This window comes from Trachymyrmex cornetzi, unplaced genomic scaffold (genome assembly GCF_001594075.2).
Source record: "Trachymyrmex cornetzi isolate Tcor2-1 unplaced genomic scaffold, Tcor1.1 scaffold148, whole genome shotgun sequence".
Lineage (NCBI taxonomy): Eukaryota > Metazoa > Arthropoda > Insecta > Hymenoptera > Formicidae > Trachymyrmex > Trachymyrmex cornetzi.
The window spans coordinates 585,057-611,401 of record NW_017296070.1 but is presented as its reverse complement, the minus strand read 5'-3'; the positions used below and the strand labels follow the sequence as shown (position 1 = coordinate 611,401).

Below are 26,345 nucleotides of genomic sequence, written 5' to 3'. Positions count from 1 at the left end.
TATATTTTTGTCGTATTTTGTCAATGCGCAAAACCAAAAGGAAATACGTACAGAGGATAAGCGGCGATATGTGAAGCATATGTGAATGGCGTGTATATATCCAAAAGCAGCGTGGAAAATGTCAGAAGACAAGTAGTTAGTAGATTAATAAATGGAAGAAGAATATGTGTTAATATAAATTAATTAATTTATATTTTTCTTATTATCAATACTCCGCAAGTATGTATGAAATATACTGACCTCTTGCTGTGCAGTTGTAGCTTGTTTCAACTTGGCTTGTGCGGTTTTGAGTGCTCTGCGATGAAGAAATTAAGAGCATATTAGTGAAATTACTTTAATTTATTTCAAAATATATATATAAAAAATATCAATAAATAGTTCATATAAACTTATTAATAAATTTGTTATTTTCTGTATAATTATTTTGTTATAACATGTTTTAAAAGATATCTATAAGTAATTTATTTCACGTCATGTTATGCTTATCTCACGCTATGCTTAGCGCCGAGACACTACCGTATTTCTAGATTTGTAATTAAGAATATCATATGAAATTGTACATACATAATAACGAAAAACTACTGTTTTATATCTTTGAAATATAACATAATATAAAATGAATACAGAATCGGTATTACAAGTTAAAAGGGATGTTGGGTCGAAATGTCTATAACTTGTCGTATTATACTAATAAAATTTAATTACATGCGCGTTCACCTTGCATTTGGCTCTATTTCAGATGTTTTTTCGTCATCGCGTTTGAGATACTCACTCTTGAAGATCTCTGATCTGTTTCTCTTTTGAGTTTTGTTCCTCCTGTGTCATCTGCACGAGCTGCAATAGCCTCTCGGTCTCGGCGGCACTCCTGCCTGATTCTTCTTTCGCTTTTTCCAAATCCCTCTCGGCAATTTCGAGAGCCTTTTGCATTTCTGCTAATCTCTTGTCCGGCGCTCCGCCACTCTATTAAATTGAATAAATTTAATGAAAAAAACCATCTATGAATTTGTTCATGTTTAACAAATACATTTAGTAAAATTATACAGTGTTATTAATAAGAGAATGATTTATTTTTTTTAATAATAAAGTAGTAATTTTTATTAAAAATAAAAATTAAGTAAGCTTAGTAAATAAATTTTCTCAAATTCGAAATTAAAACTTTTGATGTTAATCGCTATGACTTCCGCTTTTCAATTAAATAAATTACAATATAATATGGTCATTATAAATATTCGTAATAATTATACAATATATACAACTAAAACTATAATATAGTTACAAAAAGAACGTTTTGACAAACAATATAATTACCTTCTGTAATTGTTGCTCCAGTTGGTCCATTCTCGCCTTTCTCTTTTTGAGGTCTTGGTCGAGATTTTGGAGCGTCCTCTCCTTTTCCTCTGTCGTCCTAGCTTTCTGATCTACGGTCTTCGCTCGTTCTTCCATCTGTCTTCTCTGCTCGTCCAATTGTCGTCTTTGATCCTCCATCTGTTTCCTCTCTTGAATAGTATCGGCACCAGCTTTCGCGGCGCCAGCTTGGAGTTTCTTGTTCGCCTCGTGCAAATCCACCTGCATTTAGAAAGGAATCAATTGTAGCATCCCTCGTACTTTCATCGCATGCACGACTTATTAATTTTTTCTGGATTAGCCAGAAAATCAACTGCGAGACAAAGAGAGAAAGAGAAGCTGATGTGTGCTGTAAGAGCTATGATAATGACCATTCCAAAATGCAAAACCGACGACTATCTACTTGCGCTTTGGCTTAATGTGTTCTGCCATAACTTGTTCGTATATAAATCTCAATGTCCAAAGTGCAATTAGATCGTAAAGCTACACATTAACTCTCAGTATTCCCATTTTTACAAATAAAAATCGATTGATATATTTTTATTTCTTCTACAACTGATTATAGATTGAGATTACTGTACGTAAAATAAATTTTGTGGGAAGATTGAGAGCTGCGTTCTGTCGACCAACTGGTCGACATGACAAAATTGTGAATGCATGAAGGTAAATAATAATAATAATAATAATAATAATAATAATAATAATAACAACAATAATAGTAATAATAATAAAACGAATCGAACGCGACGACACAGACACTCTTCCATATCTAATTATTATATAATATATAACGAGATATGTATGTACATACAGAGAGATATATTAATTGTAATAAAAATTTATAAGTATAATAGGCGAGTATAATATAAAACAACGTATATACCTACAATGAGAAATATATGTACATGAGCAAACGCTCGAGATGTGCACCAATCAGAGAGAGGAGAATACCGTTCCTCTGAGAGTTCTCTGACATACTTCTATAAAGGTTTACATCCTTGCATGCTTCTTACACAGAAGACAATTTCAGAAATCAGAGAAATCATGAGAATATGAGCGATATTTCCTCATCTTATTGATGCAGTGCATGCTTTCCAACATAAATTTTTTCACGATTACTCCTTGCTGCCACGTTTAAACGCGGCATAAGCGCAGCCGTAATAATAATATGACTAAATATAGTAATAATAATCGGGAAAGAGAGAAAGAGAGAGAGAGAGAGAGAGAGAGAGAGAAAGCGAGCGAACAAGCTATAATCAATCATTTTATTTTTTCATTGACTTATTTATCATTCCATCTCTAATGTCTGTGTTCAGACAGTTGATCCTTTTATCTGTATGTCAATTATCAGCTGTTCTAAATATTTTTTTGCGTTCGCTTTCTTTATCATATAACAATAATAATCACAGTGCCACTGGGCGACTAAAAATACAACAACGATAATAATAATAAATAATAATAATATTAATACTGACAGTAATAATAACAATAACGATAAAAAACAACAGAGACAATATAATCATAACAATAAAAACTTTGAACATATTCTGATAGCAATGAGCGACAAATGATAGTGCTTGGAAATATTGTCTGGAAGAAAGGAATTAAGGAAGGAGAGACCGTCGTTGGAGTAATGATCTTCTGATGAAGGGACGTTGCACTGTGCTGCGGATATCTGCTTGCGCACATGTACGATAAGTGATATGTGCGCACATGAATGGTGCAGCGTGTCTGGTTGGTCCCGAATCACGTATATTAACACATATATATATATATGTATATATTTGTTCGTTACATATTTTTTTTTCTGGCGGCGTATGTGACAGTCTATTGGACGTATCTGTCTTCGAATCGAAGAAGAGAAGAAAGAAGAAGAAGAGACGAGATTTATCGTTCTGCTTTTTCAACAATCGACTCGATTGCACATCGGGGGATATTTTTTTTTTATAGAATGCGGGCAGAGTGCGCAGGATAGTAATGATAGTGATGGTGACAGTTGAGGTACTGATGGAGATAGTGATGGTGCTTATTATGGTGATGATTGGTGATGTGAATGGCTGGATTGTGAACTGTAGTCAGCAGCACGAGCGAGCACGATGTGAGGCCGACACGTGCTTCAGAACCGCCGCCGCTGCGGCTGCTAACCTGATTCTTCTCCAGTTCCTGGCACAGCATCTCGAGCTGTGCCTGGAACCGCTCGCGCTCCACTGTCGCCTGTTGAATCTCCTCGCGCGCGCGATCCAGCTCCTTTCGCAGCCTAACGACCTCCTGACCGTTTTGTTGCGCGGGCTGCAGTTGCTGTTGCTGCTGCAGCTGTTGTTGTTGTTGTTGCATGGTGACCTGCATCTGTTGGATCTGCTGTTGATGCGCATGTAACTGTCGTTCCGTCGTCTGTATCCGCTTCTGCAAGTCACCAGCCTCACGCTCAGCAGTGTCTGCCCGCTGCCGCTCCGTCTCGCATAACTTCCGCCACTGCTCAAGCTGAGCCGCGTCAGCCTGAACCGTCTCGGTGCCGCGCGACGCCAACTGCTTCTGCAGCTCCTGCACTCGCTTCTCTGCCTGTTCGGCACGCTGTCGCTCCTTCTGCTGCGCCTGCTGTACACTCTGTACCTGCTGCTGCAGCCGTTGAACTTCGCGCATTTGCGCGTCAAGCGCCTCCTTGGCGGCGCGATCGGGTGTCTGCGCGTGGGCACGCTGTTGGAGACGGCGAGCCTCTTCGCGCTGACGCTCGAGCTCGGCCTCGTTCGCGCTAAGCTCCTGCTGGAAGTTGACCAGCATTTCCTGCGACTTCTCCAGTTGTATAACCAGTTGATCGCGCTCTACCTGCAGCTGCTTCGCGTCTGCTTCCCACTTCTCCTTCATCTTTTCCGAGTGTTTCTCCCGGTTCTCCAAGATTGCTGCCATCTTGTCGCGTTCACGTTGCGCCAGCTGCAGCTCGTACTGCATCCGGGCATGTTCTTCGTTACCAGCGAGCTGCTGCTGTTGCTGTTGCTGCTGTTGTTGTTGTTGCACGCGGCGCAACTCTTGGCGTAGCGCATCGCGTTCGTCCCGCAGCAGTTGCAAATCTGCAGCGATACGTTCAACCTCCTTCTTAGTAGCCTCGGTAGCTTCCTGATATTTAGCAGTTTGCAGGTGCGCTTTTTCGAGCTCTTTCGCGAGTCTGCCAGCCTCAAGTTCAACCTGATCACGCGCCACGATCGCCTTGTCCAGGCTAGCTCGTAGACGTTCTACTTCAATACTTGCGCTCTCGGATCTCGTCTTACCCTCGGTCTGCATCAGCCGCTCCAGCCGCACAATCTCGACACGTAGTTTCTCGTTGTCTGCCTCGAGCGCATCGGATCGTATCTTCACCTTGTCGTGTCGGTCGCGTATCTTCTCGGCCTCGATTCGCGCACGCTCGATTTCCGAACGATTGCGTTCCTGCTGCGCCGTAGCCTTGCCGGTCTCATCGCGCGCCCGCTCGAGCTGAAGCTGCGCCTCATGCAGCTTCGCCTCGAGCTCGGCGTGGTTCGACTGCGTCCTCTTCAGCTCGGCCTCACGGCCTTCCAATCGCTCGCGTAGTTTGTCCACCTCCTGTTGTAGCCTACTACCCTCGCTTTGCCATTTTTCTTGCTCGTACTGGTATTTACCTCGCACGCCTTCCGCACGCTCCAGATCGGCGCGCAGCCTCGAGGCGTCCTGCTCAGCCTTCCGCGCGCGTTCGAGTTCCGCCAGTGCCTTCTCCAAACGGTCGCGTAGCCGCTCCACCTCCAGCTTCGCCCACTCGTGCTCCTCCTTCTGTCGCTCCTGGCTCTCCTGGTACTTGCCGAAACGTGTTGCATACCTCTCGACCTCCTCGCGCGAGTTCTCCGCCTCAGAACGCAGTCGTTCCGCTTCGCCCTGCGCCTTCCTCACCTCCGTCTGCTGACGATCGTGCTTCTCGTACATCTTCTCAATCTCAAGTTGCATACGCGCAAGCTCCTCCTGCGTCTTCTCCGTCGCAGCCTGCGCCTTGTTAAGCTGGGAGTGCGCGCGCTCCAGCTCGAAGCTGATACGCTCGTTGTCGGCCACCAACTTCTCGCGCTCGTTTTGCAATCGTCGCAGCTCGATCTGCGACTTCTCGTAGCGCTCGCGCACCATTTCGAGATCTACACTCAGCCGATCGATGTTCTCCTTTGACTTCTCCTCGTGCTCTTTCGTACGACCGAGTTGCAGCGCCGCGCGATCGTACATTTCCTGTACTCGAGCTAGTTCCTCCTGAGCCTTACGCGATTCCTCACGTGACTTGGTCGCCAACATCTGCTGCTTCTCCGTCTCCAGCTCGAGTCGATCCTTATCCGCCTCCATAACATCGATACGGTTCTGAAGGCGATACACCTCGCTCTGCGACCTGTCATATGGCCATAAAATATTTAATCTTTGTTCTGTTTAACTATAATTTGTCTATATAAATAATTTGTGAAAATTTCATCAATAATGCTTGAAGTTAAAATTGTTTTAAATATCTTTATTCTTTGTACCTACTGTAATATTGTTATAAGTCAGTTATTAAGTCATGTTACGTTATACTCGAAACAATTAAATCTTTACAATTTAAATAGTCAGTATTACCTATCGTATTTTTCCAACATCTTTTCAAATTCTTTGGTAGTGTTTTCTCGCTCCTCGTGAGCTTTGTTCATAGAATACTGTGCCTTCTCCAGTTTCTCCTTTAGGATTTGGATTTCAGTCAGCGCATCATCTCGTTCCAACTGTTCATCGCAATTGAAAAAGAACCAGAAAGAGAACTTCAATTTTCTTATAATTCAACTTTTATACAGAATAACATCAATATTGGCTAATAAAATGAAATCTGTTTCATTTATATATCAAAATTATTTTAAAACAGTTTATAAAGATTATGAGATAATATCATTTATTACTGAGCCACTAAGGAGCTGATTCAACTCACCGTTAATTTCTGATGAGTATTGTGGGCCTTCTCCCATCTCTCCTTTACCAAATCGAGTTCTGAGAGTACATTCTCCTTCTCCCGTTGCATCTTGGCTATCTGATTCTGCTGGAATTCTATCCTCTCGTGCATCTTCTCCATCTCTTCCTGGAAGCTATCTCGTTCCTTCTGTAGTCGTTGCATTATAACCTGACAAACAATTATGAAGAAGTTATTGAATTATTGTTAAATTTAAATCTCGATTAATCATTTTTAGCTAATTGCGCTCACCTGAGCTTTTTCGTACTTGTCCTGTAGTCGATCCACATCAAGCTGAATCGCTTCCCGCTCTTTCTGCATTCTCGTTGACTGTCCTAATGCTTTGTCAAGCTGGCTCTGCAGATTCTCGAAATCGTAGTTCTGTTTTTCTCTTTCCATTTGCATCTATACAATTATTATATAGCGTATGTTAACCGTACTTTAATGAATCAATAACATACATAATTATGTAAAATTGATGTCATTTATTTAACACATTAATAACTTTAAAATTAATTAAATAATTCTGAACTAAAATATATACGTTTTAAAGCTGATAGAGATATTTATAACGATAAATAATCTGTCCATACAATACTTTTGATTCTTTCGAGTTTACTTACTCTACGAACTTCCGTCTGCGTCTTATCGAGCTTTTCCTGCAGCTTGTCGACCTCACTTTGCGTCTTGTCCAATAAATTCTGCAGCTTGTCCTGCTGAAGTTGCGCCTTACCGAGGGTTGCCTGTGTGCGCTCGAGTTCTTCTTGTGATTTTTCGAGTTCGCCGATTGCCTTATCTCTCTCGGAGTGAAGACGGGCCACAGATGCCTGTGCTCGATCGTACTCCTCTCGCAGGCTTTCCTGTTCGCCTTGAGCATTCTCGAGTCTCGCTTTAAGTCTGTACACTTCGCCTTGACTTTTCTCCACCTTGAAAAGAAAAGGATTTCTATCTGATGCCTTATAAAGCTAATTAACTCCAAATTACAAGTAAATTTAACGCTTTTCTGCAGTTAATTGAACAAACTGCAATTACTTTTTTTTTTATTATGAGTTCCACTGTTTCTTTAAGGATCCTTAAAATCATAAGTGCAATAATAATCGCAAGTAGAAACTGCAATTTTTTGATGCTGTCAGTTATAAATATTATTGTAGGAATAATGAAAGTTTATGCATACTTCCAACATTGTAGAGAAATACTTTTATCACGAGTATGCTCTTTGCAAAGTAAACCCCTCAATTAAGGAGATATTACTTGTAACACAAGACCGAACGTAAATGCGATTTTCCGCGCTAGAAAGATTTGTTAGTTCTCACGGTCTTTTAGTTTCCGTCATTAATTTGTCTCTGCGTGGAGCTAACTCAAATGGTAAGCAGGACAAATGTAAACTTAAGCACACAGTTTAGCCATGCTCCTTCAGAAACGAGCGATATGGTAATGTACGAGAGTAATTTTCCAGTCACTTAGGTGGCGGGATCGTTACTTCGCTGCCGGTTGCAGACACCGGGTGCAGGACGAAGGCGTGATTGGAAATCTTATTGCGTGGACAAAGATGTAGGCAATGATGTAGGTGACAGCAGAAAAGCGAGACAAAGGAGAAGAAGTTCGAGAAGAAACGAGATGAGAAAGATGAGAAAGAGTCTTCCAGGTAAATACTGAGAACTCTTGTGAATTGACCGCGATTAAAATCATTTATTTGCGAAGATACGTGACCGATTCAAGCACGATCCTCGGAAAGTGCTCGACGAAATGGAACTGCCGAGTTGCAGTCCGAAATGGATCTTCAGTCGTCCATTAATAGATCGCCGAGTGACGACGTATGTATACAGGTCGTATGCTCCAGCAAAGTAGTCCAGGTTACTTCTGTATGATCAATCGATAGCACTATAATTGATGTATAAATAGCACTCCCGCTACAGAAACGAAGAAGATGAGGTAAATCGTCGCGAGATCGAAAGCTCCGAATCGGGACTTTTATCTCTTTTGTGAATTAGGACAAGTGATACTTTCATTATTCCTTAAATAACTATTCTGAAATATATATAAAGTACCACTCTGCTAACACATAAACGATATTAAAAAATATAATAAAATAACTTCAGTCAAAACTGAAAATATACATACACAGAAAAAAGAAAGTAGCTACTGTAACTAAAAACTGCGTGTGGTAACTAAATGCCCTAAATGATAGGTATAAAATATGGAGAATTAAAATAATAAGTATCATAGTTAATATCTTAGCTGTGATACCTATACTATATAGTAGCAAATTATTTCGCCATAGTTTATAAATTTATAGTTACCACAGCAAATATATTTTAACAAACCCAGATTAGCTACGGCAGGGACATTATTTTTCCGTGATATTTAACAAATTATGACAAATCGAACTCATCAATCTTCGTGAGTCGAAAAAGTCAAAAAAAGAAATAAAAAATTTTTTAAATAAATTTATTAGTAACACGCACATTTTGAATTTATTGTAATTTACTATTAAAGTTCATGTATCGTGTCGCAAACGACGAAAAAAATAAAAACCTTACCTTTTCTTGGAGGGTTGCAGCTTCGGCACGTGCCCTCTCATTGTCCGCTTGCGTGACCCTCAGCTCAGCCTGGGCTCTCCTTAATTCTGTGGCCGTTTTGTCGGCACGTTCCTGAACGCGTTCCATTTCCTGGGACGAGTTCAGTGTGCTTCTACCGTAACCCTGCGATCGTTCCATATCATGCCGCAGCCTTTCGTTCTCCAGTTCCAACCTGGCCAGCCGCTGCTTCGCCGCCTCCCAGTCTGCGCCGCTACGTCCGACCTCGGAAGCGGCTTTGTCCAGCTCAGCCTTGCTCTTGCCAAGCTCGGATTGTGAGCTCTCGAGCTTCGCTTCTAACCGGTCCTTTTCCGCCTGCGCTCGTTCCAAACGCGCGCCTAATTTCTCGACCTGGCGATTCATACATGGAAAAAAATAATATAAAAACTTTGTTTTATTAATTAATGCTTTACAATTGTATCACAGTATCTTGTTATTTAGTCTCTCTTTACAAAAAGATGTTTAACAAATTTATCATTTATTTTATTAATTATTTATTTTACTTTAATAGTGGATAAAGAATGAGAAATAAAAAAAAATCTAGCCTTGCTCACCTCGGATTCTAAAGTATGTATTTTCATTTTGTATTCGGCGATTTCTCTTTCGTGCAATTCCCTCTCTTCCTGTTTCTCCTGCTCTGCTCGATCCCTTTGCTCACGTAATTGTGCCATTTGCTTCTCTTTATCCCCAATCGCCTCCTCGAGACTACTAAGTGCACCTTCGCTGCTGCAATGATGCGCTTGCATTGCCGTCAGCCTGGCCCTGGCCATGTCGACTTGATTATCTTTCTCCTTCAGCAAGTCCTCCAGATTCTCGATCTAAAGTCAACAGCAGACTCAGCAATAATTGCAAAAGGCGAGCAGCGTTAGCTCATTCATCAATCGATTGTTAGTACAGAAACAAGCGAGAATATTAATTTTTTTATTTGAAAACGATTTCGTTACTTTATTTTCAAAGTGAGACAACTCAAAAAATGTAATTATCAAGTTATATAAATGAATTAAGTAAAGATTACTCTATTAATCATCAAAAGTAAAATGATTTAATTTCAGAATATCTGTTCGACAAATAACACTTGTATTATTCTTAAGGTTTTCAAAAAGATCGTAAGATCTCTTCTACAAGAGTGATATTTATTGAATTGTCGGTTTTTTTAAATAAAAAGAAGAGCCTTCTACAAAGCATCTTTAAAATTAAAACAGTTTTGGTGATCAAAGTTTGCAGAAAAAATTGTTTTATTTTGTATTTAGTCATTTTAACTAACCAAGAGATAGATATAAAATGTTGATGACATTTTAAGTTATGTCATTTTTAATATTTGATCATGATACTTTTAAGTATATATTCTTTTCATTGTCATTCTTTTCTGAAAAACTTATTTTTTTAGCTTGTCACAAAGTTGTTTAAAGTAAAAAACCGATGTCTCTCTCTGTTTTATATAGTTCTGGAGATCTTTAATTCATTCCTGAAATCGATATGACCATATAAAGAGAAAGGAAGGCATGGAAAGAGAAATTAGTACACATAAAAATTATGCTACATTTAGAAAATTAAACTCAGAATAATCTTTTCATGCGATCTTCACGCAAATCATAAATTCGGCGTATTCGCAGTCAGAGACATTCTATCATGCAATCCCCCGAGATATCAATATGGGATTGTAAATTATCGTAACCACCTACCTGCCAACGCACTCTCTCTTTCGTAGACCTTCTTTTATTCACATAATTATACTCAGACATCATCGTCACGACAGGCACGCTAATGTAAAAATAAATACGGTGCTTGTGTGAAAGCAAATAATAGATTCTATAAATAGTATAACATAACGTAATATAAATATGATGCCTAATAATGGTACAGGCGATAATCAAATTAAATATTTAAATTAGGTGTAGAAATTAACATAAATTATATGTACAGAAACCAATTAGATATAATATTACATAAATTAGACAATTAACATACATAATAAAATAATTAACTTACAATTTATCATTAAACAAATATAATAATGGACGTATAAGGGGAGCAGGACATTTCATATTTGACAAATTAACATGTTTTCTTATACATGATATAGACATAATCAACACAAAACAATAAATCAATTAATAACATTAATTTCATATTTACGTAGGAATATAAGCGCCATAACCCATTACAGAAATGGTAAACGAAAATAGTACTATACGAAACCACAGAATAAATTTACCTTCTTGTTTTTCTACAAATTTCTTATCTCTAGCAATCAATTGCAATAAAGGAAAAATTCTACGCATAAGAATCGAGTGTGTATAGTAGTTCAATGATGACGAAAACTAAGCCAGAAACATAATGATCCTGCGAATAACACTTTATCACTTGTAGAGGACGTAACTTAAAGAAAAGGGAAATGCAAATTAACAAAAAACGAAATACGGGACAGAAAATACGCTACGGATGCAAATACAGTGCAACTGAACGTAACGTCTTCGTCAATTGCGTCTTCGCAATTTACGCAAAAACATTGCAAGAAATGTCATATAAAGGCGAGTACGCGCGCGCGCGAACCACACACACACACATCACATGTCGGTCTAATCGACGACGTAACTACTGACACTCATGCGCATTCTCCTTTTCTGACATTGCAATATCACGGGGATGTGACGACACGTCGAATGCATTCCATCACGTCGGTCTTTTTCAGCTGCGACAATTAGTGCTCGATACTTTGTGTAAGTATACGATGTGCACCTCTAATTCTAAAGGATCTCGCATCTGTTCTATCGAACATGAAGAGGAAAGGGAAGACCTTTGTCGTGTTCACGAAGCTGATGAAGCGATAATCAAAGGCAAAGACATTATCAAAGCGAGATCAAAATCACCGTCGCGTACAAAGAGCCAACAGATAACCGTAGCGCATTTTTATCACCGTGTTTTATCACAGGTGTTTTTTTTTTTTAATAGGAGAATCTTACGGAAATTGCAGACCCAGACTACTCAAACTGCACAATTATATGTAACGTATGACATTTTGTACATCTTTATTCTTATCGCACATATATGATTTTCCTTTCTACTTTATGCTACATTTATGCAAATTATCTCCAATTAAATGCAATCGCAAATACATTCCGCTTAAATCGGCACTTCCGCGTTGTCAGGAACGACGTTAAAAATTTATCCTCGACGGGACAATCGTAATTTTTGTCTTGGGATTATGGCCGTCACATGTGCGATCGATACCGATACCGAGTTCTACGTTTCGCAGTGTCAGCACGTACGTCACCCCTTGTGGGATCAGCTCCCGGAATTTTCTCAAAGAGCCGATTGCAATTCACGAGGCGATTGATTGAATTTCGTACTCGTACTCATGCGCATTCCATTCTTCCTCTGTGTGGGAGTCTGTGACGTGGGGTGTATTATTCAACTCTCCCACTGATTTAATCCTTTCGCTTTACATTATTTATATATTGTAATATATAAATAATAGACTCTCAAAAATAAATAATATAACATGGACAGGCTAATAAAAGTGCAAACGCAGGTCGTTACGCGCAATATAAAAATACCTTTAAAACAATTGTAATTATAAGGTTGAGAAGTTATAATTATAAAATAATGATTCACATCCTTCGTAGAACAGTTAAATGACTAGTCACTCGTGGATTGCTAGCTATTTAACTATTCTACGAGGAACGTGAATCATTATTCGATCTATGTTTGCTGGGGATGACTCTAAAGTGAGTCAAAACGTACGAAAATTTAGAATATATGCGATATTTTATAATATTATAACTTCTCAACTTTGTAATTATAATTATTTAAAAGTATTTTTATTGCGCCCGCGCGTGACGACCTGCGTTTGCACTCTCATTGGCCTGTCCTTGTTATATTAATTATTGTTATACGTTAAAATTATAGACACTACTCTGTCAATAAAAAGTAACAATGTGTTTATCAACTGTTTATTATATTTATATATCATTTAACTATCTGTGATTTAATTTTTTTTATTCTCAATACGTTAGTGTGTCGTGTTGAATTTATCAATGTATTGCCATGCTACATATATGTGTCACTTATTCGCCAATCGCTTCTTCTAAAAATCTAAATATTTTTTACATTTTTTTTCAAAGCACGAGGAGACATCTTATTATTTTACTTTTCATTTTTAACGCTGACTTTTCTTCACATGCGGGAATCGGACAATAATAACGTCGCTATTATGTATAAGCACGTTGCAAACATAAGGTTTCTATAGTTTCAAGGAAGATAATGAAGAGAGAGAAAGATATACGACAATATGAAAAGCTTCTCTTCGCGTCTCGTAACACTTTCCCTTAAAATAACGAACGATTAATTTCACAATCTGTACTAGTACAAATATTTTCTTAAGCGCTAACTTCCTCTGCGCGATAAGAGAAAGCATTTTGCCGGACTTGTCCGCTCTTGCATTTGCATCTTTCCTCAGACGAAGGACTAAACGCGATGCGGGATAAGAAAATTCATTTCGCAGAAGTTATCTGCTTCGAACCGACCATCTTCTCGCATAATACTCATTCGTTCCAAGTTATGAATCATAATGAGATAATTCTTCGCGCCGCGATATCACTCTTGACGAACGCAAACGTTACGAGTTCGAGTATTGAAAATGGTAAAAGTGTGGAAAGATAGACGAAAATAGTTGAGAATAGATAGTGGAATGAAAGTGAACGAAGCCTTTTAACGACAGAATCTTGAGGAAGAAAATTTCTCAGTGGGGAAACTGGAAGTTAAATAAATGAAGAAGAGAGAGCTCACCTTGCGCTGCAGAACATTGATCTTGCGATCCTTGATGTCCATGTGATCCTTGATTTCTGTCAGTTCGGTGTTCATGCGATTGCGCTCCTGTTGCGCCTGCATTGCCGCCTGCGTTTTCTTCTCGATCATCCGGTTCTTCTCCTCGAGCCGCTGTCGCATCTCCTCGACCTGCACATTTCGGAGCGGAGCGATAAAAAGGGAATGTCACTGAGGACCGGTCGACGAGAGAAACCTCCAGGCGAGTCCAAATCGTGAATATTTAGCGCGCAATACGTACTACGCACGTACACGCGACGGAACACGAAGCGACATAAGTTAGGAAGAAAGGAAAGAGAGGAGAGGAGAGAGAAGCTCGACCCAGTTTTGCACGACAGCTTGGCTTTCCTCTCTTCGTCGGTGGCCTCTTCCGGAAACACGTGATTTGCCGTAGTTTTAACTAAACTTCTACTCGTCGTACCGATTTGTCAAACGGATATGATCGTCGTCATGCGTCGTCGTTACTTTACTCATTTGGGAAGAACCCTTCTCTAAGGGGTGTATAACTTTCTTCTTCTTCTCTTCGAGTTTGCTTTGAGAAGTTAATTAAGAGAGGATCTTTTTCGATACTTTTTTGTATACAGTGTTTAGCAATTAACATTATGATGTATACAGGGTTGGGAAGTTACTTGTAACGACGTTACATTTTCGTTACTTTTTTTTTTATGACGATTTGGTAACGTTGTTAATTTTTTTTTATTAGTAACGGAAAAGTAATAACGTTACATTTTCTTTAGTAACGAAACTAACTTTGTTACTCTTGTGTCGTTACTTTTTTATAGATCACGGCCGTCACGGATAATAAGATTATATAGCTAAACGAAAAACTTTTTGCCTATTTTTGTTTCATTCACTATCCTCGTTTCAGCATAAGAACTAAAATATCTATTATATAATAAAATATCACAGAAAGCGATTTATTGTGAAATACCATAGAATTAAGTATAAGTATGTAAAACGTTAATAAAAGATAAAAATGTTCTAAGATAAATATCTTTCTAAATATCTTCTATTTAAATTATATTCTGTCTTAGAAGCCTGTTTTAACATTTAAAAAAGTGTAACTATGTAGAAAACAAGCTTTGCTTTCGTCGATTTTGATAAAATTAGAGTTATTCGAACATTTTTGCACGAAACGATCAATAGACATCAACTTTATAACCATTAATATCTCAGTTCGCCGGGCAGAGCGACACTTATTTTTCTGCCAGATTCGTTCAAAAACACGTCGAATAATCCTAATTTCATAAAAATTGGTGAGTAGGCCTGTCTCCTGCATAATTACAAAAAAAGGAACGAAAAGTAACGATTTTTTATCATTTATATTTTTTAGTAACGGTACTGCGTCACTTTTTAAAATCGATAATGAGTAACAAGTTACTTTTTAAATAAATAACGCTAACGGAAACGCGTTACTTTTAAAAAGTAACTTTCCCAACCCTGGATATATAAAAGATATACAATTTGGGATAAAAAACAGATGTTCAGTTTTTCATTATTAAATGAAGAGCAAAATTCCAAAATGCATTGTGTCCAAAATTTCATTTTCTTAGTTAGAGATGGCGTAGTGTTCAGTGTTGAAAGGCTCATTATAAGCTACTCTGCGATGTTCAGAGACACACACTTTATATAAATAGACTGCTGACTCATTGTTAATGTAATAAAAAGAGATGAACCTGATTCCGAGCTTTTCGTTGTTTTAAGAGAACTCCTTGTTTTAATTCCCATATGCATATATATGTGTCGTGTCTGTGAGTATCGCGTGAATTTATGTGAAAACACAAACGTTATCCTTCGTGTGATTTATCTATGTGAGAGTGAGCAAATACAAATATGGCGCTGCCCAGCGCTGTCTTCAAACATGGAGACGAAGTCATCTATTTATAGAAGTCTGTGTTCAGAAAGCATTTTTTCATCGTTAATTTATGTGCTGATAAAAACAGACATTTTGAAATGCATTATGTTCTTTAACTAAAAACAAACAAAATGCATTAACATTTTAAGCAATTTTGTTTAATATTTTACATCCAATTGATTAGCATATTATTATTTTCTGTAAAATGCGTAATTTTCTTGTGTGCAGAATTTCTTTTTTTCTCGTTTTCTAAAAATTACAAATTTTGGACAAAACGCATTTTGAAAGTCTGTTCCTCAAATAATTCTTAGTTTTTAACTAATTCTAAATATAAGACAAAAATAAAAAGTTAAAAATTTTTAATTGAAAATATAAAATAAGAACGCGAGATTTTTGTACTTTTTATACTAAAAATTTGGTTTTCTTCCTAATTTTAAGCATCCTACAACCAGAAGATTACATCTCGTAAGATGCTGGAGCATTGAAAATCAAGAATTTACTTTACGAATTGAAAACAGGGATGAATTTGAAATAAAGTTTGCGTCAATAATTTTTCTTGTTCAATGATCGTTTTAGAATTCATGGGGTTTGCGTGAGATGGGTCAACATTTCTGATCACATCATTCAAATTCGATTTTGCAGCTTTGTCCTAGTTTTACTCGATGTTAGACCTTCAAAGAAATTTCTTAGCTCTCCGAGCTTGCTTTTAACTCTTAAAAGTATTAAAAGAGCGTGTAAAGGCTGGGAAAATTAAACCAACGACTTCTTTATTTGAGGTAATGATCCTTCATGCGAGTTTCCGGATAACAGCATTAGAATGGTTAAGGAACTTTGTTGCAACCACATGCTAGAGAACGTATTCGACAAATACTTGGATTTTAGAGATGCGGTCAGAAATTTGGTATCGATTTCGAGTCTCAGTTGTGTTCCAGTTTCGCATCAGTGTGAATAACAAAACCTGCGGTAAACTTGTTTACCGAAAACATATTTGGCAAATTTTTGTAAATTCGCATATATTTTCAAACTATAATAATATTAAAAATTTTTTTGTTTCCGAAAGCAACGAGAAATGATTAATAAACTAGCAAATTTATTTCTAAATTCAAATTTCTAAGCATAACAAATAAAATTACATCAACATAATTAAACAACCTATTTTCTACACTTAAGTGAAAATTATTTTCTTAACAACACTATAATTATTTGTTAAATACGTCTTTAAACCTCTTTACAATTTTGCATTACAAAATTTAACTGCATAAAAAATAATATACGTTTAAGAATTTATGACACTACATTTTTTAAATAAAACAAAAAAATTAAAGTTACACTTACATCAGCTTGCAGCATATTATAATGTTCCTCCTTGGCGCAGAGAGATTCCTTGAGTACAGCGATGTGTCTTTGGTAATCCTGATGTTGCTCCTCGAGTGTCTTCATTTTCGCCGACATTGCCAGCAGCTCTTGGTCTCGTCGCTGTACCTCCGTCCGGAGCTCGTCCAGCTGCGAAAAGATTCGTCGTCCAGGCGAGGATCAGTCCCTGAGCTCCGTCCGTGTTGGCGATGACGACGACGACAACAACAGACGACGTAACGACGATGGCGACGAGCGACAGAGGTATTGAAACCGTCTGTAGGCTCTTCACCATGACCGAGTACGACGACGATGATAACCTCATCTGATAAGGACCAGGCAAGGATGCGCGCACAAATGTCTTCTTTTAATGCAAAACCGTGGCTGTAGGCTCGTTTGGATATTTCTAACTTGGTTGATGACAGTGAGTTCTAATTTAGCAAAGGCGACAACTTTCAAAACAAAAAATATCGAAAACTGTCGAAACGAGTAATCGTAATTTATGAATTTTTTTTATTAAGATTTAAATATTTCCGATTTATCAAGTCCTTTAACTCCGAGAGTTAATTGAAAAAAATTGTAAATCTAATTTATTCTTAAAAATTCAATGAAATAGTAGATAGTATTTTCCAATTTTTCGATGATATTACAATAACTTTAAAAAATATCTTTTATGCACTTATATAACACACTTTTCGTGCCTGCATCGTGCCGCATATCTTAAATTATTCCTGATTCAAATTGCGCGCGAAATTGCTTTCCAAGCGAACAGCCTTGCGGGATATAACCACGGAGTTACTTAATTGCCATTGGACTTTGACACGAGCCGCTCTTGAGAAAGATCGAGATTACTTTAATTAAAATTACGTCGACGTAGATCGACTCTGCAAAAGGTTTTCACATCGAGAATTAAAAATCAAGTCGCATTGTCGTCCTACTCCATTCCGTTGCTATATTTAATTCATTTATGCGCCTTTCTTGATTCCTGAACGGATTAATAAAGAAGGCTGACATTCGAGCTATTACGATCATGACCTAATTACAAAGTCAAACAAGAAACTACGTGTGCGAGCCAGTTTCGGTCGAACCTAAATTTATAAGAACAATCCGATCTCTTGAACTTTGAGCTCAAATCCAAAATCTATTAATGAATTCTTAAACTTTTTACAACACATTGTTAATTGTCATATTAATCGCAGTTAACTAACTTCCCTTTCAAGCTACACACAGCTAAAACTAATCTAAAAAGGGATAAAGTCTTGGGCTGAGTTAGTTAACCCACTGGAATTGATCGATTCCATTGACCAAACTGACTGCCTGGATCATGGACTTTCTTAGTGTAATAATTATTAAGAGAATCTAGTATAAAAGTAATAAAAAAATCAAGGAGGAAAAAAACGTCGTCGTCGTACTCGGATAGGATTTGCACGAAGCATGCAGCGTAATTGAGGCCAGCGATACAAAATTACAAACAGTGTTTCTTGGGAGTGTAAAAGATGCACATGTATATATATTTATTTATACGTATGGATTATGCACATTCGTATATAAGTAAATATATATGCACACACGTGTACACACACAGCGAAGTGTGCTGGAGACATATGACACAAAGAGGTGAAATCTCACGCGCACGCTTGGAGAAGGGTAGAAATATTCGGGATTATATATATCACGTCGATATGTCTCTTTTATTTTCGTGTACGTACCTACGCTCGTCTACTCTGGGTTGCCGGCAGGCCGCGTGAAAAGACTCGTCGCGACATATCGTCAGAATGCGAGATCTCGCGACGATCTTAAAGCAGAGTCGTGATAAACGCAACACAGCTACTACTGACTAATCACTACGTACGTAAACGCGATGCGAGCGAGATCGCGATTCCGTGAGATCCTCCCTGGGAATTGCATAGCTTCGAAGTTTCGACTTCGAGCCAAAGAAAATGTTGGCTTAATTAGAGAATAATTAGTGCTTGAAAACTTAAATTCTTGTATTCTAATTCCCGAGTTTTAATGTGAGCTTTGCTTCCTAAAAAATGATTTTTTAGATTGTAATTTTTACACACGGAAAGTAGCTGCCGTAACTAAAAATTATGTGTGGTAGCTAAATGATAAATGTAAAATTGCCGTAGTTTATATGACCCCGTACCAATCTTATGGGAAAATGTCTTTCTGCGAATTTGGCTAATTTTTGGAGATATGTTGTAGTTCTCTTCATTCTGAACAAATATCTCAATGGGCACAATTTGATCCTATGAGCCGTTTCCGTGCTACAAGCCTTGAAAGGTCCAGTAATCATGTAAAATTCGCACCAATCTTATGGGAAAATGTCTTTCTGCAAATTTGGCTAATTTTTGGATATGTTGTAGTTCTCTTCAGTCTGAACAAATATCTCAATGGGCACAATTTGATCCTATGAGCCGTTTCCGTGTTACAAGCCTTGGAAGGTCCAGTAATCATGTAAAATCTGGTTGTTCAGAATGAAGAGAACTACAACATATATATCCAAAAATTAGTCAAATTCGCAAAAAGACATTTTCCCATAAGATTGGTGCGGGGTCATTTATAATAACGGCAGTAAATATATTTTGACAAACCAGGATTAGCTATAACAGAGAAATTTGTATTCCGTGCAATAAATAATATATCACTGCAATGTATTAGTAGCTGTTCAATATATGCTCTAATTTTTTTAGCCAAATGTCATACATATAGTATAAATATAGAGTAATAATTCCTTTATTTTGCATGAAGATGATTTCAAACGTAAGAAAGTGTCCAAATTAAATTACGAGAATCATCTGATTCGCGCGTAGCAAGGATAGAGGATCTCTGTCATGCGTCTCATACTACATCTAGTCAAGACACTAGATGAGAAACGAGCGAATCGTTATCATATTTCCTTTCTCAGATGCGAAGACATTTGAGAAATCTGCATCTGCACTTGAGAGAAGAAATTCAAGACGTAAGTTCGCTCTCATCCAGCATCAGCTATCGATTTAATCGACAGCGGCTATCGCGGCATCCACGACGGCGGCAATATCGCCCCACATCAATCCTCAAAGTCATCGAAGTGACGGAGGGTGCGCACTCCCTCGCTTCGAGGACGATGACGTCGATGATTATCTACGATGATTATCTACGGTGTCACTAGGTCGCACACACGCACGCACACGCACACAACGATTCTGTCGAATGATGTTGACGAAGATGAACGAAAGTCCTTCGTTTCTTTCGCTCTTCCGACCGATATGGGATGGATGAGTTCGAATGATGACGAGTCTGGGAGAGTAACGGTCTTCCTCTAAGAAATCATTGTCTAGAGACCGGTGTGTAAGCTTTTTTTTTTCTTTTTACGTGAGATGCGTGAAATGATGATTGCGAGACAGTCGGTCAACGATTCACGCCAATAGGAAGACAGAGTTTGAGAAAGAGACAGAGACAGAAAGAGATATACAGAGTAACAAGTACAGTGGCTACGATATACATCGAAACACTCCGTTACGTAATACGGTAATCATGTAGATGGAAACAGAGAGGGAAGGATGGTGGTGGTTGTGGTGGCGGTGATGATGATGGTGGCTCGGAAGAGCTTCTTGGGCGGGTGAAGAATTTCCTTACCTCCTCAGAAAGCTAGAATATTGGGGCACCACGTTTAATAATGCTTCGCTCACCACGAAGGCCGTCCAACTCCGCCGTCCCTCTTCCGAACGTACGTCCGCTCGTTTTTACGTCCTTATATCTTAGATGTCCCGGAATCTACGAGCTTAATTATAATGACAGACTCCTCGGCGAATTCGGAGTCAATTTTTCATACGAGAGAAATTTCAAAGCACATACTTTTATATACAACGTTTTAATATTTATCGAATAATTAAGTAATTAAATCTCTAATTACGGCGTTGAGACAGTTAAGCTCACTTGAATTTAAATGTGTAATGGACTTTTATTATATAAAGCCCGGAAATTTATTTCGAGACAAATTTTTTATCTTTTTATATCAATGTTATATAACTCATTCCAAGAAAAGAAAAATCTGCTTCGAATTAGTCAAAGAGTCTGTTGTTAAAATTAAGATCGAAGGTTTTGGGACATACTCATATTATAATTCAATATCTTAATTAATTAAATATCATAGTAAGCTTGTTATTTTTTATCTTAACTAAATTTTTAAATCTGTATTTAATTATTTTAGTAATGTATTGTTGGCGATAAGAAAATATTCATTCCGACTGTCAGAAGAGTTCTGCGGAATTGGGGACTGCCATCCATTGCTGACTTATCGCTAACTTAGCTCTATCTTAATTATTAGTTGTACCTTAAGCTCTATTGGGCAAGAGGTGACATTTATTTCATCTACGAGTCACGCGATTAAATTCATTACTTTGCTTTTTTTATCACTTATACTCTATAATGAAAGCAAGCTTGTATCGGAAAGCCGCGCAAAATTAATACGTCAATTTCATTGTCACTTAATGTTGCTCAATTATCGATGCATGCACGAAATGAGAGCAGATCATCCTTATAGAACAATACATCTATTTTATATCTAACAATAGCATGAAACTATTTTGAATTCCTACGTAATAATGCAAATAGATAAAATCGATGAATTCCTACGTAATAATGCAAATAGATAAAATCGATACTATATGGATAATAATTCTATTTGCAACAACAATTTCCTACTTTGATTTTAGATTACAGTTAAATTTTCTTGCATTTCTCCAACAATCAATCAAGACTACATTTATTAAATTTTCTATGATGTGATAAATTTAAGTTTTAAATTCTCTATGCACGTAAACATTCTCAAGATAGGCCCTAAACATTTGGACATAAACTAAAGGACTCTAGTCATAAAAAATACTTTCTTTCGACTGAGAAAATTTTCCAACGCGACAGGACTCGTAGATAAACTAAATGATCCTCTCCGTCTCACTCTCGTAGACGAAATGCCGAATTAGCGAGCTCTCCCGATAGGTAATCCGACGTTCGTGGACCTTCGCGGACAATGATCGTCATCCTGATGTCCACGTATGTCTTATTCGCCGAACGGGACGAACGGAGCTGACAGCTAGATGACAGATGCAGATTCTCTGCGCGCGCGTGCAGCATGCATTTAGCGCCTCAAGATTGAGACTGGCGGGGTGTTAAAGGGGTTTGATAATATATGGGGGAGGGATGACATGCGTCTTTCTAATTGCGACACCAAGGTCTCTATGGACGGGATGAACGAGAAGTAAAGGAGATAATGCAAGAGAGGGATTACGAAACAATGACGGCGGATAATTTCGTATACTTGCCGATGACTCGCATTAAAATGGCGCGCTCTCTCGGCGCGACCACTTTCTCAGATCCTCGCGTAATTGACGACGATGATCAAAACAATCACGACATCGCGAGCAAACAGATGAAACGGGAAAAGATGACGCGATCTCACCGGGAGAGCTTAGACGATTGTTCAACGACGATAAAAGCGATGTTGGACGAGCGAGCTTATGGGGGCTCCTCGCGACTCTCTCTCTCTCTCTCTCTCTCTCTCCTCTCTTAATTAATAAAAAAAAAATCTCCTAAATTTATATCATGATTAGTATATGTATTTAATAAAAGATTTTTATAATTTTATTTCAAGTATCTTTTACAATAATTTACGATCAAAATAATTAAAGAGATTAATTCCTATGACTTGATTAACGTCATGAAAGAACAGCGTTGCAAGGAGCCTCGACGAATAGCTCGTAAAATGTCGATGATGAGGATGACGACGATGACAACGTGAACGATAATGAACGTCTGCTGCGATGACGTACACTACAACCACGTAATTCCTAACGATGCATGCAACATGCTGGACCTAAGTCCCCATGCGAGTTGCACGACTCGAAGAGAGACGATGATCATCATGGGAGCTACCGAACAATCTATCTCGTGCGATGATTTTTGCGCGTATGTGTTTCATGTACAAGTCTGCTTCGACTAATTTGTGATTCAATGATTGTGAAGAGATGAGCACGAACCCGCGATGATCAGAGAGAATGATTTGTAGCGACTCGAAGATTTCATATTCGATCTAATGACATGACAATCGCAAAGTTGATGAAATTACTAATGACTGTAATACTTTTGTATAAGATCGACTGTCGTAGTCGAGAACTGCAATTATTCAATTTTGTGGAATGAAGATGAAGCAAAGAATGTGAAATGCGTGACACAATGATTGATATTTGATTGATCGTTTTGTGTCGCGTGGCAGGTATGCATATGAAATTGTGAATTCTTCTTTTGAAATAGGAAATTATTGAACAAGGAAAGGATGAGGAAAGAATACTCATATGTAAATATTGTGAGCTGCGGAAAAACATAGGAAAATGTGATTTTCTTTCTTTCCCTCTTTTTTTTTGTCATGATTGATTGTTTATGGTAACATAATTATCTTCGTCGTCGTTGTTGTAATTTTGATTTAGTTACAAAAAAACATGAAAATAATTTGAATGTCCGATAATTTCGTCGACATGATTTGATCGTCTGAAGATGTGATGCCAATAAAATAAAAATATAAACTTGCGACGAAAATGGTTTACCAATATTCGACTCGTATGTTGAGATTTTTGCGTTTGGTATGCAAAATGCAGTCGTCTCATCCGCGAGAAGTCAACCTGCGCAAACAAATTCACATCCACCATTTAACTCTTTTATAGATTTAATTTAATTTTCTTCGTCCTCTCGAGACGAATGTAAGCAAAGAAAAATGTCCTTTGAGCGCAAAAGCGTTTGCCATAATCCCATTTCTAAATTGCCATCTTGAAATCATCATGTTGCTAGCAAAGCCATAAAATGGGAATTACATGATTCCGATTAAAATTATATTCTAAAATAAATAAATGTTTATAAAATAAATATACGCACTTATAATATTTTTACATAACGCAAAACGTCTTTAGAAGAAAACCGCCGTTCGTCCGAAAAAGTTTAGTGTAATACCAATTACATTATATTATTTTTTACAAATTTTAATTAAGGTTGATTTAGAATAAAACGAGCTGCGATGGATGCATCGTTGCAATGGCCAAAATAAATTGGCCAAAAAAAAGAAAAAAAAAAGAAAAAAAAATCAATGATCTCTCTTCTCCTCTGTGCGAGATCTATTGCGAATCCGATGAATCCTTGTATCAGCCACCAGGGTGTCGAATCTGCTGAGGATTTTAAGGAGGATCACGGCATCGCGGAAACAGAGGTTGGCAACGCGCGAAAACAAACTCTCCTCCTTAAGTTTTTTCTTCATCACATTATTATTATCATCATCAGCAGCAGCAGCAGCATGGTTATAACAGTTTTCAATATTATAATGCCGGTTTTTCATTATCACGAGAGCGTATCTCGCCCGTCTCCTCAGTTTAGGAGGCGCAGTCCGAAGAGGATCGTTCGTTTAAAGCTTTAAAGATGAGGCTGACCTTGCGAGCGTGTGAAATTCAGGACGTTCGTCTTTCGCACGAGTGAAATCGCGTAACGTCGCCGAGGCACCGGGTAACATATCTGGATTGTCGAAAGAAGAGGATCGGTTTCCCTCGATACTGTCTTCCCGAATGCCGGTTGTCGCGGTTTTATCCTCGATACAATGGAATAGGCAGAATAGGCTTTCTACGATAAGTCGTTACTTCAGCCTTAAGTTTTAAGCTGTAAGAAATTCACCAATCATAGTCGATTATTCTTCTCACATTCGATTGGTCAATGTCTTACGGCTTAAGACTTAAAAGCTTAGGTAATGGTTTATTGTAGGAAACCCAGAAGGGATGAAGAACGGATCGGTCACGGTTATACCCAGCTTGACCACTGTAAGTGCATTTCGCAATCGTTGCAATTCGAGTTCGATCGAATTACGATTAATTAATCGACGCCCTGGTGTTCTCGTCCCCGCGCGGACGTGGCGATCGTCGTGTGTCGGATTCTCGCGTGTTAGGCCTCGTCTACAATCAAGTTAGCTGATGATTGTCGGATGTCGTTAGTCGTAAAAGATGGGACCTGACCAATTCAAACGACGTCCAGCAGTTGACATCGACATCCTACATGAAAAATGAAGGTTATACGCATGCACACAACATACGACACTGTCTCCCGACTGATGGTAGACTAGGGGTGCGATCCACTTCACGCTACAAATGCTTTGAAGCATTCTTTGATCAATTCGTAAAATTCTTTCTTCTGATTGGTCAACGATGTATTTGCAGCGTTAAGTGGATCACACCCTAGGCCTTACACCCGGATGTATCGCGACACGACGTCTTACGATCTAGTGTACACAGAGAATAGAAAAATAAGGATTGTCACAACCTCAGAACGCGCGCACAGCCTCGGCGAGCGGAAGGATCGTTGGGAACATTTTGAGCGTGATACGTTCGGAACAGAATGAGAACTTCTCGACAATCACTTGCGTTAGAAGTACTCAACTCGATCTGATACATTATGCAGCTATAGTTAAGCCGGGTATAACCTATAACATCCCCAGGCATGTCGGGAGGAAAAGAGAAGGTTGATTAGAGAAAGGAGTGCGTGGGATTAAATCGCTGTGAGCTACGAAAATATTATTTTCGGCGGAAGCTTCAGGTATACTTTTTTTTTTCTTCTTATCTACACACGCATCGTACATGCATACGCATCCTCACATATATATATATATATGCATATGTGAATACAAGATCTTCACATACATATATATTTACAGATGCATGTGTATGCATATTAATATATATATATTTATATATAATAGACCTTTCTGCGTGCCATTCGAATAATTTCTCTCTTTTTTTATAATCTCTTCCTTCATCTTCGATTTCTCGCTGCGTGTTCGCAAACATGATCAACATTCATATAATAGACATTTTAGGATTTCAACAGTGTTCTCATAAATTCACGATCTAAGGCCTATAAGAATTTTAGGAGTACGCATGGTTTTTTTAACCGCGTCGTAATAGAAACTACCGAAACATACACGACTTTTTCATTGACTTTCTCACTGCGAGATCCAGAATCCTCGCGACAAGTCTCCCTCTTGTCTCGCGCTTCTTCAACGCTTTTCCATACATCATCAGCATCTGATAAATGTTCTTGGATAACCAGAATAATTAGTTCTTCGGATATTTGGGTACATTTAAAAGAAAAAGTATCCAAAATATCCATCAGAATATTTCCGATATATCTTGCAATAACTAGAATTTTAGATGTTTACCATAACGTAACTGTTATTTGCTCTCTTTTACTGGTCAAAAATAATAATGTAAAAATTATTATATAATTTGTATTACTTTATACTGCTTTCTTAAGAATTTTAAAAGACGCGATTTAAAACTCTATCAAATGAATTATGTAATTTTTTTTTTAAATATTTCTATTTAAAAAATGTTATTTTTGCGTTACTTGAATTATTAGCAACGCTTTTATTCATGTTTCG

At 38.0% G+C, this 26,345-nt stretch overlaps 1 protein-coding gene across 2 annotated transcripts in view; it reads right to left on the bottom strand.

The window, feature by feature from the left end:
• The window catches only part of brp (ELKS/RAB6-interacting/CAST family member bruchpilot), a 71,350-nt gene that overhangs the window by 311 nt on the left and 44,694 nt on the right, over positions 1–26,345 (bottom strand). Inside the window, exons 5-17 of one of the 2 annotated variants that reach the window (XM_018502642.1) lie at positions 23,482–23,556; positions 16,883–17,050; positions 13,657–13,824; positions 9,423–9,686; positions 8,833–9,219; positions 6,916–7,218; positions 6,545–6,697; positions 6,275–6,463; positions 5,935–6,074; positions 3,490–5,713; positions 1,309–1,566; positions 773–960; positions 241–295 (exon numbers count right to left, since the gene is read on the bottom strand). In XM_018502642.1, the coding sequence (XP_018358144.1) occupies positions 241–295; positions 773–960; positions 1,309–1,566; positions 3,490–5,713; positions 5,935–6,074; positions 6,275–6,463; positions 6,545–6,697; positions 6,916–7,218; positions 8,833–9,219; positions 9,423–9,686; positions 13,657–13,824; positions 16,883–17,050; positions 23,482–23,556 (4,572 nt within the window). The remainder of the gene's footprint in view (positions 1–240; positions 296–772; positions 961–1,308; positions 1,567–3,489; positions 5,714–5,934; positions 6,075–6,274; positions 6,464–6,544; positions 6,698–6,915; positions 7,219–8,832; positions 9,220–9,422; positions 9,687–13,656; positions 13,825–16,882; positions 17,051–23,481; positions 23,557–26,345) is intronic. The other variant, XM_018502643.1, reaches the window with a different exon arrangement.